At 44.1% G+C, this 15,238-nt stretch overlaps 1 protein-coding gene across 2 annotated transcripts; it reads left to right on the top strand.

Moving 5' to 3' along the window:
• Positions 1-822: 822 nt before the first annotated feature.
• On the top strand, positions 823-15,062 carry gon4lb (gon-4 like b). Of its 2 annotated transcripts, none has more exons than XM_058052926.2 (29): positions 823-924; positions 1,796-1,917; positions 1,994-2,133; positions 2,292-2,366; positions 2,438-2,488; positions 2,587-2,625; positions 2,719-2,817; positions 3,002-3,076; positions 3,172-3,300; positions 3,374-3,596; positions 3,814-3,915; positions 5,059-5,099; positions 5,406-5,515; positions 5,851-6,079; positions 6,154-6,240; positions 6,304-6,484; positions 6,554-6,704; positions 8,672-8,822; positions 8,908-9,024; positions 10,037-10,909; positions 11,200-11,458; positions 11,972-12,129; positions 12,189-12,383; positions 12,455-12,598; positions 13,701-14,003; positions 14,073-14,171; positions 14,234-14,613; positions 14,678-14,780; positions 14,855-15,062. In XM_058052926.2, the coding sequence occupies exons 2-29, from the start codon at positions 1,821-1,823 to the stop codon at positions 14,966-14,968; spliced, it is 4,725 nt and encodes a 1,574-aa protein (XP_057908909.2). In that variant the 5' UTR covers positions 823-924; positions 1,796-1,820; the 3' UTR covers positions 14,969-15,062. The 2 variants fall into 2 exon arrangements, with proteins under 2 accessions (XP_057908909.2, XP_057908908.2); XM_058052925.2 differs by having other exon boundaries at positions 11,969-12,129.
• Positions 15,063-15,238: the final 176 nt, after the last annotated feature.

The raw sequence follows: 15,238 nt of genomic DNA, 5'->3' as shown, positions 1-15,238 counted from the left end.
CTGCGCTTGATGAAAGCCCCGCCCACTGAACAATCCGCTCTCTGGCACTAGCGCCACCAGGTGTGAGGAGTGAGTCATTACGATAGTTTTTATCTTTCAACAAGTTTATAATTATTATTTATTATTATCATTAATACATTAAAACCTTACGCACATTACATCTAGACACAATTTCTGAGCAGGTGTGACGTCATGCACAAATGCATCACGTGACTTCACACATACAATAACTTTAATAGAGGACTGTTGCCATGGTAACTGACGTGGTGGCTCGCCGTTGTCATGGTTACACGCAATACTGGTTAACCTTCAGGTTGCATCCTACAAATAAATCCTGCAAGGATTTAATAATTTGCATTCTTCTTTTTTTGTATTTCCTTTGATTGGATTACGTAGGTACACTAGCATCAGCGTCTGGTGTTGTAATTGTATGTACGTATGTGTTTTGTTGTTGTGTGACAGTCAAGTAAGTAGGTGGATTGGTCTTTTATAGCATTCATACTTATTTTATTTTCAAATAAATATCAACCTCTCAAAAGATTCCTGGGACCAATCAACAAATGACAAATGTCGACATTCTTCTTTCTCTGCCGTAGTACAGGTTTTATTTTGAAAGGATTCACTGCGGAAATTGGATTGTTGTTAGCGGAAACGAAGCCAATTAGCATTCTCCAAAAGACCGATGGAGGTTAGCGTTTGACAGCTAAGTAATTTTTCTAAACACTTTTTGGTGGTTCAGTATGGCTTTGTGGCATGTAAAACGTGTTAACCGTTCAACAAATGGCAAATGTCGACATTCTGCTTTCACTGCCGCCATTATAGCTTTTATTTTGAAAGGACTCACTGCGGAAGTTGGATTGTTATTAGCGGAAAAGAAGCCACCTAGCATTTTCCAGAAGACCAATGGAGGTTAGCTTTGTACAAGTAAGTAATTTCGAACATGTTTGAGTGGTGTTTGAATGGTTTTGTATGTCGTTGCGACATGTAAAATGTGTTAACGAATAAGAATACAATTGTGTCAATTACAAACACGCTGTGAACGCTGCTTTGTTTTGCCTCGCTTGCGTTAAATTGTTTGATGAAACGATATTTCTGAAATACCTATAAATTCTGTTCACTTTTATTGTAGAACCCCCCCATTAACTTTTCTTTACTAACTTGTTACTATCAGTGAGTCGGTTGTAACAAGATGACGACTATCACAATCTCTATCTTGATGATTTGAAGTCGTTTGTCTTACTGGTTGCCTGGTATATAAATAACGATTCTGTGCCGGCTAAATCTTAACAGGCTAGACGTGAGAGGCTCCACGCAGTACAGACAGTACAAAAGGGATATCTCTTATTTTTCTTCCATTGTGTTGATTACTAAAACACTCTACTAACAAACGTAGGGCATGGACTTGCCTGTGAGAGGCAGCAATGAGTCATCAGGTAAGGAGCTTGGTCGAGCTTGGAGAGGAGCCAGTTTAGGTGGCTCCCTCTGTCTCCCTGGTGAGGTGTACCAACCATCCTCAGCTGGGATGAGGGACGAGGTCCCAGCTCAGACCTAAGACACACTGGAGGAATTATGTCTCGCAGTTGGGGTCCCCTCGGTGGAACTGTAAGCAGGGGCTGGAGAGTGGGAAGACTGGGACACTGCTGCCCCACCGACCCAGACCAAGTTAATTGAAGAAAATGAATGAATAGATGTTTTTGTCCGCCCTGACTAGAAGGAGGGAATTGGGCTCAAAATGGTCCTGTTTATCATCATGTGTGTTCTGAAATCTGTATTCATTGTATTCATTTCAATGCAGCGCTGATGAGGGGAAATCTGCAAGGATGCATGATCAGGAGACCTTTTTCAGTCAGGACAGGAAATTAGCCAGCGTATCCCTCGTTGATGCTGGACTTCAAGATGAGATGAGACCTTTATCAGGTGACTGATGTCACACATGTGAAGAGATCATTGCGGCCGTGTTTGTCTGACTAGCTGTGCTTGTTATTCTGCTCAGGTGGGTGTCGGCTGGAGGATACGGCTCTAATGGAGACATTAGAGTCCAGCGAGGATGAGCTAGGCCGACTTGACATCGACTTGGACAGAAAGTCCAGACAGCACAATCTGACATCCTGCAACGTGCGCACCATCCTGCATGTCAGTGACACACACACACTCAGACACACACAAAGCATTCGCTACCATTGTTGGCTTGTTGTTTGCTTTAGTTTAACTCGCTAGCTGCAGGTTAGCTACATGGATGAATTAGTTTGCGAAAGTCATAACAAGCTTTGTGTGACGTCTTCCTCGTCAAGGAGGTAATTACCCATGAACGCGTCGTGGCCATGATGAAAGCTGCCATTCGAGACACTCAGGACATGCCCATGTTTGTAAGTCAACACGTCAACAAACCTTGAAAGCAACTGATATGTGTTGAAATGAAATCTGCTCTGTCTACCAGGAGCCAAAGATGACCCGGTCCAGACTAAAGAGGGCAGTCCAGCAAGGACAGGTGAATAACCCCTCCCTCAACCAACGAGCTGTGGGACGCCTGTAGACCAAAATAACTTAAAGGACACTGTCCATCTCTTTTTTGGGTTGTTGTTACAGTGTCTCAGCTGGAGTGTGTCTGCAGAAAAAGTCCTGCTGGTAAAACATTACATTAATTGTCATCTTCATCTTTGTCATACATTTTTACCACTGATTGGATAACTAATCTTTCAACCTGTTTATGTCTCACAGCAACCACACTTTGTCAACATTGATCTTGAGGGAGATGAAGACTCGTCGGATGAGGAGTATTGTCCTGATGAGGAAGACGAGGAAGACACGGCTGAAGAGGTCTGTGTATTTGTGTTTCTCTCTAGTCATGAACGTCATTATTTTGAAGCTCATGACAGTTTCACTTTGACAAATAGACATGCTAGAGCCTTGACGACAAAATTAATGTTTAATTTCCATTTAAAACAAAAGACCATGTGACTATTCCTGGGTCTTGATGAATGACTGATGTGTGTGCATGCAGTCTTTCCTCAGTGATGGTGACAGCATTTCCCCTCCCAAAGTTCAACAATCCAGACCGCTGCCAGAGGGCCTCCAGGTACTGTACAATAACAAACAGCGGACACTTGACACCAGCATTATTGTATTTGGAAGGTTCATTACATTCAATCCCCTGACCTCCTCCTTTTTTAGTGCTCCCCTGGACACTTGATGTCCACTTCTCAATACAACGTTACAGAGGTTGCCGGGCCCTCCTTTCTGGAAAGACTGAACGCCGTGGAGGAGGAGCTAGACTGTGCTCCTACCTACACTTCCTTTTCGGTTAGTGTGAATACCTGATGGTTTGTGAGTGCGATGACGATGGTACGACAGTAAGGATTCTCTCTGTTTGCAGTCCCACAGGGCAGAGGAAGAAGAGGACAACAAAGGCTCCAACTGTCTGGCATTCCGCACGCGCTCCAAACTTCGCCTGGTGAATGTGCCTCTCGAGCAGCTGGAGGCAGAGCTACTTGCCCCTGATATCACGGCAGACATGTATGAGCAAAGTCCCCCTCAGCAGGAGGAAGACCGTCACTGGACACGGTGGCTACAGGGCCTAATGGCCCCAGTCAATGAAGGTCAGTCTGGGCTTTCACAATAAAACTATGAGTGTTGTGGTCGCTTGAAAGTTTGTCCATGCTATCCTTTTACTTAAAGTCTGTCATGCATTGATACAGATGTTTGTAGATATGAGAGGGTGTGAAGAATTGTCAGTGATATGAACATGTATTAATGAACATTATCATCCTCTTTAGGGAAACCCAAAACGTGCTAACTCTTTGTATGTTTCTGCAGAAGATGCAGACGATGACGATGACCCGGAGTACAATTTCCTCGATGACTTGGATGAACCTGATCTGGAGGACTATAGGACAGACCGGGCGGTCCAGATCACCAGTAGGCTTTGTTTGATGATGTCAGCATGTGCTCACAGTACTGACAGTCAAGAGGCCTCTTTAATGTAGCATTAGTGGGCAGGACTTGGAGCAAAATAAGTACTTTTTATTGTTAATATTTGCCTAAAACAAGGTTCCCACGCAAGTAAGGAAAAGTATGGAATTTGAATTTATAAATTCTTAGGTCTCAAAACACAGTAGTGGGCTACCCATGGGGAAGGTTTGCAAGCTCAATGGCCAGCCCTCTGCTCTTATCTCCTCCCAGCCTTGGTGTTACCTATATCACCAAGCTGTAATCTCCTGGAAATTATATGGTGACAAAATGGCATATATAGTTAGAATTATAAAAACAAATTTTATAATAAGTAATTGGCTAGGCCCTAGATCAGGGTTGTCCAAACTTTCTACTGAGAGCAGCATAATGAAAAATAACAGAATGCGTATGTAAAGTCCCAGCTTTGTGTAATGGGTGACAAAGTGTTACTGTTACATTACATTTTTTTTGCTATAAATATTTAAACTTTGTTAGAATACTGTTTGTCTTTATATATATATATATATATATATATATATATATATATATATATATATATATATATATAATATTATTTCTTTATTTACATAATATTTTGACTTTACTATAGTAATATAACTTTTATCCAACAGTTTTTTTTCTAAAATTGAAACTTTATTCTGTTTGCATAAAGTTACAAAAACAATTTGTTCTACTAATGTTAAGACTTTATTTTGTTAATATTTGTCTTTATTCCCACTTAATTATTTCTCTTTTTTTCTAGTTCTGCTTTTGTTTTTTTCGTTTTCTTCTTTAATTATATTTTTAGAATGTGAGGTAACAGTAAATGGCCCGTGTGCTGCACTGCTGGACACGCTTGCTCTAGACAGACAAAATCAGTATGAAACAACAATGACAGGTCTGTGTTCATGGGTGACTTAAAGAAATTAAAAATATTTGAGAGGCTGAAATCAAATACTAAAATAGTTGTTGATTTAATTGGCTAATCAATGATGTTCTGTGTAGGTGTTGGCTTCTTTTGAACATTGCTGGCGGGTGTGAAGTAACAGCAATGAAGGCTAAATTTGTCCTTGTTAACTTTTCTTCTGCAACTGTCTTGTTTCTTTGCAGAGAGAGAAGTGAATGAGCTGCTGGAGGAGCTGTTTGAGACTGTGAGTTCATCTGCTGCTTTCACTGGCTTCTGGTTTGTGTGCACGTAGACAAGTTGTTCATGTAGGGTTAGCAGACGGCTTTTATACATTCTGATTTTGTTTCTTTTCACCTATTTCACCCCGTTTGCTGCTTTATGCCTCAACCAGCCTATGATTTGTGCTGCTCCTGTGTGTCAGTGATGGAGGCTAGATGCTAAAATGCTAACTGTGCACATTACCTTCACTCATGCCTTCATTCTGGTCATTGGTCAGTTTGATATTGGTTGAGATGCTCATTTGTGTACATGGACTTCTGACACTGTGCAGCTCCAGGAGCAGGAGCCAGCTGAGGAAGAGGATGAAGAAGAGGAGGAGCAGCCAGCTGAAGGGGAGGAGCCAGAGACTGGACCCAAATTCAATGTCCCTCAGGCTTTGTGGTAATGCTGCAGTGCTTATTGTGTTGATGTCCTGATGCATGAATGGGAGGTCTCAGGGGAGTAGTGAGTGGAGTCCTCCTGTTGGGACGGTCCAGCAGAGATGTGCTGTGTCCGTTTGGGTCAGGAGGAAGAAAAAAGTCCTCCTATGCAGCTTCTTCAAACAGACTAGAAGAAGAATTGAGCTTGTGAGGAAACATAGATGGGAGCTGGCTCCTTGTTGGCCACCATTAGTCTAAATACTCCTAATATGCCACACCCATGAGCTTGTGTGTCTTATGTTTATTCATGGGGAATGATAGAGTGATGGTATTCATGCCCATTTTTGCTGTTTGCAGCTTTGACCCACCATTAGCCGGTATGCTAACAGAGCGGCGGCGAGCAGTTAGGGAGCAATATCAAGCACTGCAGCACAGGAGAGCCCTGCAGGACACAACCAATCATCCCACCGACAGAATGAGTGATGCTGCAACCACGCTCTCGACTTGGGTTCTTCAGAGTCAAGTCTACCCCACCTTCCATTTGGACTCTGACCAGAAACAGCAACTGCAACAGCAAATCCAGCAGGTAATTCATCTTGGTTCAACCACCATTCTCTACCATTGGATCTTGTATCTCTAAGTGGGAATTTTGTCTTTCAGCATGTGCAGCTGCTGACTGAAATTAATCTGCTGAGTCGTGGTGTCCGCATTCTTGAACACGAAGCGTCCATCACTAAACACTTTCTGGTCAGTCAAGTAATCAACAGCAGTTTTCCCCCAACAAACCATGTAAACAAATGTATTGTTCAGGAGGAGCTGCAGAACTTTGCTGTGCGTCAGGAGCAGCTGTTCCATACCAGTTCTTTCCGAGCGTGCAACCTGCAGAGTGCACTGGACCTACTGCAGGAAGTGGAACAAAGAGTGGACACTCCGCCTGCCCCTGCCCCTACATCCAAGCGCTGGCTTCCCACAATGACCCCCTCCACCATAAGTGAGAAGGATTATTCTTCTTGGATTGTTATTAGGATATTATTCCTGCTGATGTTACTCTTCTGTTTAGGCCACGCCTTCCCTGTATTGCCCTCTGACACGGCCTGGCTTTTTGCAACCCGACCGGCCTTTTTGTATCCGCAATTGCTTCCTGTTTGCAGCCTGGACCCGGCTCATCACGCACGGCCTTATCGCAGTAGTTTTACTGCAGGAGAGGATGGGTAAACACACACATTATTAAAATACATTCTCATCAGTGTCTCAAGCTATATATATACTATATGTATACTAAAATGAAGACTTCAATGAATGACTTTTGGGAGGCTCCTTTTTGACCAGGCCTGTTACAGTACTGTTGGAAAAAAAACATTTATTGAATTCAAAGTTAAACAAATCATTCTAAATATCCCACGTTGCAAAGTGGATACCTGTGACTTACAGTGCATCCGGAAAGTATTCACAGCGCTTCACTTTTTCTACATTTTGTCATGTTACAGCCTCATTCCAAACTGAATTAAATTAATCTCTTACCTCAAAATTCTACACAAAATACTCCATTATGACAATGTGAAAAAAGTTTTTTTTGACATTTTTGAATTTATTAAAAATAGAAAACAAAAAAATCACATTTACATAAGTATTCACAGCCTTTGCCATGAAGCTCAAAATTGAGCTCAGGTGCATCTTTTTTCCACTGATCATCCTTGAGATCTTTCTACAGCTTAATTGGAGTCCACCTGCAGTAAATTCAGTTGATTGGACATGATTTGGAAATATAATAACTGTCTATATAAGGTCCCACAGTTGACTGTGCATGTCAGAGGACAAACACCAAGCATGAAGTCAAAAGAACTGTCTGTAGACCTGCGAGACAGGATTGTCTTGAGGCACAAATCTGGGGAAGGATACAGAAACATTTCTGCTGCTTTGAAGGTCCCAATGAGCACAGTGGCCTCCATTATTCGTAAATGGAAGACGTTTGGAACCACCAGGACTCTTCCTAGACCTGGCCGGCCTTCTAAACTGAGCGATCGGGGAAGAAGGGCCTTAGTCAGGGAGGTGACCAAGGCCCCGATGGTCACTCTGTCAGAGCTCCAGCGTTCCTCTGTGGAGAGCCTTCCAGAAGGACAACCATCTCTGCAGCAATCCACCAATCAGGCCTGTATGGTAGAGTGGCCAGACGAAAGCCACTCCTTGGTAAAAGGAACATGGCAGCCCGTCTGGAATTTGCCAAAAAGCACCTGAATGACTCTCAGACCATGAGAAACAAAATTCTCTGGTCTGATGAGACAAAGATTGAACTCTTTGGTGTGAATGCCAGGCGCCATGTTTGGAGGAAACCAGGCACTGCTCATCACCAGGCCAATACCATCCCTACAGTGAAGCATGGTGGTGGCAGCATCATGCTGTGGGGATGTTTTTCAGCAGCAGGAACTGGCAGACTAGTCAGGATAGAAGGAAAAATGAATGCAGCAATATATAGAGATATCCTGGATGAAAACCTGCTCCAGAGCGCTCTTGACCTCAGTAGACTGGTCATGTACCTTGACCATACAGACAGTAGACATTAGCACACAGCCAAGATCTCAAAAGATTGGCTTCAGAACCACTCCGTGAATGTCCTGGAGTGGCCCAGCCAGAGTCCAGACTTGAATCCGATCGAACATCTCTGGAGAGATCTGAAAATGGCTGTGCACAGACGTCTCTCATCCAACCTGATGGAGCTTGAGACTTATTGCAAAGAAGAATGGGCAAAACTGCCTAAAGATAGGTGTGCTAAACTTGTGGGATCATATTCAAAAAGACTTGAGGCTGTAATTGCTGCCAAAGGTGGATCAACAAAGTATTAAGCAAAGGCTGTGAATACTTATGTAAATGTGATTTTTTTGTTTTCTATTTTTAATAAATTCAAAACATGTCAAAAAAACCTTTTTTCACATTGTCATAATGGAGTATTTTGTGTAGAATTTTGAGGTAAGAGATTAATTTAATTCAGTGGAATGAGGCTGTAACATGACAAAATGTAGAAAAAGTGAAGCGCTGTGAATACTTTCCGGATGCACTGTATAGACAGACCAGTAGACCTGATAGTATATGTACAAATCTTTTTGTCCTTAAATTTAATGGATACGGCTTATGTAAAGCAACACTCAGTAGTCTGGAAATGACAGTAGTCATTTCTCTGTAGGCTGATTGTTTTGGCGTTGAAGCACTTTGAAGGGACCGTCCAGCCAGACCATCTGATCAGCTCCAATCTGCTCTGTAAGAGTGCATGGAACATGAGGAAACACATCAGAGAGATGAGCAGCCCCAGAGCACCGCATGGAAATGTCATCAAGGTGAACTTGCTCTCAAACACTACAAATAAATGGCTTTTAAGGTGCAACAAGGCAACCAATGGTGATCTCTGTTGGGTCTTTCCAGACGTTCCTCACAGAGCACGCTATCCCCCCTCTACCACTGGCATGTGAAAGAGTACAGTTTGGGGACCAGCGCCCCTCAGTGGACAGAGACACCTCCATCATGCCAATTTGGCTCAAGGTGATAAAAATGAGCTTTAACTGTTGGGATGAATTGTGATCCATGTGGAAGTGGTAAGATTTTGGCTTTTTACGGTGTCATTACCTCCCTACTCAGTTTAAAACTCTTTCTTAAGTTTACAATAAATAAATTGGAGGCTAACCAGTTGACTTGGTAGCTTGCTATGCTTAAAGCGGCGGCCGTCTCGTGTCCCTGCAGCAACCCCGTAGCCTGTGTTTATGAGTAAACAAAGTTAGGAATGGTGCAGCAGTGTCTATTATTTTACAGATGTACTTGTATGCCAGCTGCATGTCAGACTAGCTGCACTGTATATCAATTAAGTGACATGCAGTACGTCATGGTGAGGATGGATGATGATGTCACTATGACGTTTTTTATGCCATGCGATCAACCTACATTATGTTTGAGATACAAGAACAAGGAACTTTTTCATTGCCAACACATAAGTTATTATGTCTAGTATATTTTGTAATGTGAGTATAAAAGGGACTGTAGGGGTGTACAGGCCTCTAAATTTTGAAGGTCACAAACAGGTTTTATGCTTTAACTAAGGAAATATAAAATGTATTCATATTTACCATAAATTCTGGTGTATAATCTGCATGTGTCCACTTCATAAAAATGCATATTGTGGCGCGCCCAAGTCCATGAGGGCCAGTCACCCCTTTGACAGTAACCAATCATGAGCTATGAAAAAACACGTGAAGAGCTTGCAACCCATTGGAAATTGTAGGAGGCCATTACTCAATATAACATTTCACACACGGTTTCATCTTGCAACATAAAACTCATCACACAGCACTGCCACACTGGCAACACGCAACATGTTATACCTCAGAAGAACTTTAAATCATTTCAGTAACTTTTGCTGAAAATTCAACCATTGAATAATCAACTTGCATGAGTTTAACGTCCTTATCATTAAAACAAAACAAAACATACATCCATATATCTTCCATCACACCACCACACATACTGTACCTGCTGTCTGATGATGTCATCTCTCCTCCAGAACAGCCAAGAGATCATCCAGAAGACAAAACTAAACACCTTTCCTCCACGGTACCCCCCATTCCTTCCCAAAGGCTGCACACTTAGACTTCACCCGTCTCGGATGAAAAAGTACTCACGCCAGCCTGCCTCCTCCCAGAGACGTCTTTTTACCCTGGCCCATAATGAATCTCTACAGCCAATCTGCCCAGCAGAAAGAGGGGAGGATGGGCAGGTGAAGGGGCTCCCTCCCCATTCCTCTGTGTCTCCAACATCAATGATTCCTTGCTCAGTGGCTCCCCTCAAAGCAAGCTACATTTTCCTCCAGAGGGATGGGACGTCAAACGTCACTGCAGTTTCCCAGCAGACTTTAGAGAAACAAGTCTATAGTGTGGTCCACGTGGAGCAGAAGGAGACAGAGAGCCGACTCCATTTAGAGACAAAAACACAGGCGGACGAGACTGAGCAAGACATCGCCTCAGTGTTTGTGCCTGCACTCAGTCCCACGCAAGACGATGTCCACCACCGGACCACCAAGTGGGGACAAGATGGAGGACAGGGAGAGGATGAGGAGGGAGAAGCAGAGGAGGGAGGACAGGGGGAGGATGGGGAAGGGAAAGATGAAGGGCAAGGTGAGGATGATGATGTCGGAGGAGGACAAGAGGGGGATGGGGGAGGGAAAGGGGAAGGACAAGGAGAGGATGAGGAAGAGGGAGAGGAGGAAGAAGGACAGGGTGAGGACCAGGGAGGAAGAGACCGGGAGAAGGATGACGATCAGGAGAGGCAAGAGGAGGAGGAGGACGAAGACTTTGATGATCTCACACAGGACGAAGACGAGGAGGAAGTGATGTCGTCAGCATCAGAGGAGTCTGTTCTTTCCATTCCGGAGTTGCAGGTAAGACTACGTCAGGTGCTTTTTAGACCTCTGACAGACAAGTAATAATAATATTGACGATGATTATAATATTAATAATAATAATCAGCATCATAATAATAATGAGCATAGTTTTCCAACACTCTTATGCCCCATCGCATGGAAATCAATTACAGCCAGAACCCATAATAATAGAATATTACAATAATTATTATTATACATGCATGGAGCACACAATGTACAAGAATCAAAGCCTACACAGAATCTGTCTATCTGTAAGTTATACATTTTGCTCATCATACTCCATTCAGGAGACGATGAAGCAGTTGACTTGGCTGGCATCAAAAAGAAGCCTTGTTGCTGACGTAGAGTCAGAGGAAGATCACTCGCCTACCTCGCCCGGATCACAGGAGGAAGAAGAGGAGGAGGAAGAGGGCCCCAAAGGGGAGGAGCTTGGGGAGGGGTCAAGCAGTAAGGTATCAGAAGATGATGATACGCTCACCTGTGAGGAAACACCACGTGGAGGAGGACGAGGAGGAGGAGCAGGAGGAGGAGGGAGACGAGGACGAGGTCAGTTTGTGTTTCCCGCCCTAGTCTTTGCTTGTGTCTGTTTAGATAGCAATTACTTCACGTTGGAAGTACGGACAATTTTGCCTCATTCACACACACAGATTGTAATGATGTTATGTAGTCATGTCAGACAAGAACGCTTTCATCAACAAACAGTCTTACATGACATTCATTCATTCATTCATTTTCTACCGCTTTTTCCTCACGAGGGTCGCGGGGGGTGCCGGAGCCTATCCCAGCTGTCTTTGGGCGAGAGGCGGGGTACACCCTGGACTGGTCGCCAGCCAATCACAGGGCACACATAGACAAACAACCATTCACACTCACATTCATACCTATGGACAATTTGGAGTCGCCAATTAACCTAGCATGTTTTTGGAATGTGGGAGAAAACCGGAGTACCCGGAGAAAACCCACACATGCACGGGGAGAACCTGCAAATTCCACACAGAGATTTCCTTGCTAATTTGGTCTGCATGTTTATGTGCGTGCGTGTTGTGGTTGTCTCAGCAGGTCAGAGTCGACCTCTTCGGGGTCTCAGGCGCGGTCGGCAGGAGCGGCATAGTAAAGATACCACAAAACTCTCTCTCCTATACGATGAAAACATTTTGGATAACGACCCCCAGCGGGACAGCAAAGACGTGGCATTCGCTCAGAGTTACCTCAGCCGGGTGAGAGTCTTTAGTACTTTCAAAACGATTCCCTGGATCTGACATAGTAGTGTGTTCAGGTCCGCGAGGCTCTGCGTGATGTCCCGGAGAAGATGGAGGAGTTTGTGTCTCTGCTGAATAACCTTGAACAGCTCGAAGGACAGAAAGTAATCCATGTCTTCAGGAAGCTGCGCTGCATCCTGGGAAGCCAAACCGAATTAATGCGTGATTTTGCTGCCTTCCTACATCCTGAACAGGCACTCGAGTGCGGACTGGTAAGAAGCAACGCTAACTTGTTACGTGTATTCATATATAGACGTCGTCTCACTGTGACGTCTGTGTGCAGTTCCAAGAACAACAAGCCTTTGAGCGTAGTCGCCGTTTCTTGCGACAACTGGAGATCACTTTTGGAGATAATCCATCTCATTACAACAAGATCATCAAGGCTCTGCAGCCTGGACCTGACCTGAGCCCGACCAGCATTAATGAGGTACCATGGTGCCATGAATATACACACACTGGTGATACAAATATGTGAGCACTCCATCATTGTTAAAAATAGCATTAAATGAGGGTTATAAATTCATTCGTATTTGATGGAATGAAGTCCCAGCCAGGGACTTCCTTATATGGACGTGCCCTGGTACAAGCTGTAGGCCTACACATGCTGTTTTGTCGAAGATTTCACCGTGTTAGCGTGGAGAAATGGCTTCCAGGTTTCTGCATGTTTGAGGGAAAGGCAACTGGCCTAAAGAGGCAAGCATCAGAAAGAAGTAGTTGGGAGTTGCAGATTCCAAGTGAAGAGAAAAATATGGGACTGTTTTGTGAGCATGGGTGAAGCTGGATGATACGAAGCCTGACTATCTCCCAAACTGTTGCTGTGTCCTGTGTTTATTTTGTGTAAGTAAGCGGTTGTCTGTGTAGCATTATAGATTGTGTATACAGGGAGAGTCTTACCTGCATGCATGCATGCATGCAAATTACAAGCTCACCTATGTCTGGAGTCGCTAATAGCCTTTTCAACCGCAATTATTATTTTTTTAAACGCGGGTAGTCCCGCAAAATACATGTAATGACCATATTTTGACTACTGATGTTGTGTCAAGATTATCTGTACACATTAAACGCAGACCTAGATTAACACACTTTCAGTTCATACACGGTGAGTCGTTGGTCTCCAAGCAGTACCTCATAAGCTATCAGTAGCTCCGAACGACTTTTCAAGTAGCTCGCCAAGCGCTTTATTTATTTATTATCAACTCCTATATTGACAACATAGAAAGTGGAATTCGGCAGTAGTCCTCCCGAAGTCCTCGGGAGCACTTGGGAGTGGGACCAATCACAGTGAAGTGGGCGTGCCCAGACGCGGGCCATGGGTGGAATAAGTTCAAACAGACTGTTTTGGAAAATCCAAGGAAATACAGCTGGAATAGGTGCAGATTCTGGAACATCTAGAAAGCTTTCTGTGGGGGTCAGCGTGTATAGCTGCTCTATAGGAGTCCACAACTCGATACAAAGATCTGAAAATGAGCATAATAGGTCCCCTTTAATCTCTTCATCAACAGCATAATCTGATATTCTCTGTCCATCAGCTCAAGGCTCAGATGGCATCCCTGCTCAAAGGACATACTCATCTACAAGCGGAATTCTGGGTGTTTTTCGATGAGCTCCGGCCACCCCCGGCTCGCCCAGGACAATTTGAAGAGGCTCATTGGCCAGAGGAGGGCGGTGGTGGTTCAGATGGAGTAGAAGGCTTCAGCTGTCTGAATCGAGGTGTGGCTGATAGTAGTTTTGAGGAAGTTACATTACCAGATCTGGAAGAGGATGGACAAAAGATTCAGCCCATGACAAGCCGGCGCCAGAGAAGAAAGATTGATTCCCACAGAAGTTACAAGGTGTGAAGGAGAAGCCTGTTGGACGTGTCTTGTCGTAACTTTGTCTCATTCAGTGTTTGTTTATGACAGGAATCCGATTGGTTGCATAAAGACTGGAGCTGTCTCTGTCACGACTCAAAGAGCCAGCGACATCGCAGGAGAGGATGCTCTCACTGCCTTGGCAGCAAGGTGTGACATCATCAAGTCTGGTTTTAGTAATATGACATGTTAATCGTTCATTTCTTTTCCAGGGCTCAGGGGGTGTGTCCAGAGCAATGAAGAGTCTGGACCCTTTGTACCCTCAGATAGGCTCCGTCTTTGAAGAAACCGTAGACAAAGACGTGGATCTGAAGGTCGACGACAACAGCCCTCAACCAGGTGTTTGCGTGGATCCCATGACATCATGGGAAGGCTCATTCCCACTGGCTGAGAGGGATGACTACGATGAAGATGAAGTGGACCACTGTGAGAAGATGGACTCGCCACCTCTTAAGAGGAAAAGAGAAGAAGAGCCACATCCTCCCCGCAACTCTATGACCACCTCTGGAGCTCCACCACCTCCAGATGTTCCTGTGTGTGCAAAGAACATTTCCCTGACGCCAAGTGGAGAGAAGGTGATCCTCTGGACCAGGTACACCCCCGCCTTCTCCCCTCATTGACTGTCGGACTCGGAATGAGTTGTACTTGTCTTTCAGGGAAGCAGATCGAGTTATTTTGACAGCATGTCAGCAGGACGGAGCCAATCAGAACACTTTCCAGAGCATCTCCATGCTCCTCGGCAACAAGACTCCCAGCGAGGTGATTGGCTGATTTTTGCTGTATGAGAGCAGTGATTGCTCAGTGACATCGCTAACGATTAATTTAATCTGCAGGTTTCTCGGAGATTCCGGGATTTAATGTGTCTCTTTCAGACCGCAGCTCGTCAGGTAAGCTTGGAGGATGAGGCTCCGCCCACTGAGCTTGAGGCCAGTGAAGAACAAGACTGATTTTATGGTGTTTTCACATTCAATCTTGTACATAAATATCTGTAAATATGTCCTCTCTATTAAAACATGTGAGTTTTATCTTATTCTTGTAAAACACGTTGTGACTCTTGCTTGTAAATTAGCCTCTTAAGAAGGAACTGTCTTATATATTTCTTATATATTCACTCTATGTGTGTTGAGAATAATGTTTTCACAGCTTTGTGTTGAGTTAGACGTTCATTCCTACAGAGGAAACATCTCACATCTGCAATATTCATGCAAAAACCGACA

Source organism: Doryrhamphus excisus, linkage group LG5 (assembly GCF_037039965.1).
Source record: "Doryrhamphus excisus strain RoL-2023G ecotype Guam linkage group LG5, RoL_Dexc_Guam_v1.1, whole genome shotgun sequence".
NCBI classification, from domain to species: Eukaryota; Metazoa; Chordata; class Actinopteri; order Syngnathiformes; family Syngnathidae; genus Doryrhamphus; species Doryrhamphus excisus.
The sequence above is the reverse complement of the archived record's forward strand: the minus strand, read 5'-3'. Positions and strand labels throughout refer to the sequence as shown.

What these genes read in the sequence shown, in the direction of transcription:
- gon4lb (XM_058052925.2), top strand. Translation starts at nt 1,821, where the DNA reads ATGCATGATCAGGAGACCTTTTTCAGTCAGGACAGGAAATTAGCCAGC. An exon ending in TGGAGGAGCTGTTTGAGACT is followed by an intron (nt 5,100 to 5,405) that starts GTGAGTTCATCT and finishes GACACTGTGCAG; the next exon opens with CTCCAGGAGCAGGAGCCAGC. An exon ending in TCATGCCAATTTGGCTCAAG is followed by an intron (nt 9,025 to 10,036) that starts GTGATAAAAATG and finishes TCTCTCCTCCAG; the next exon opens with AACAGCCAAGAGATCATCCA.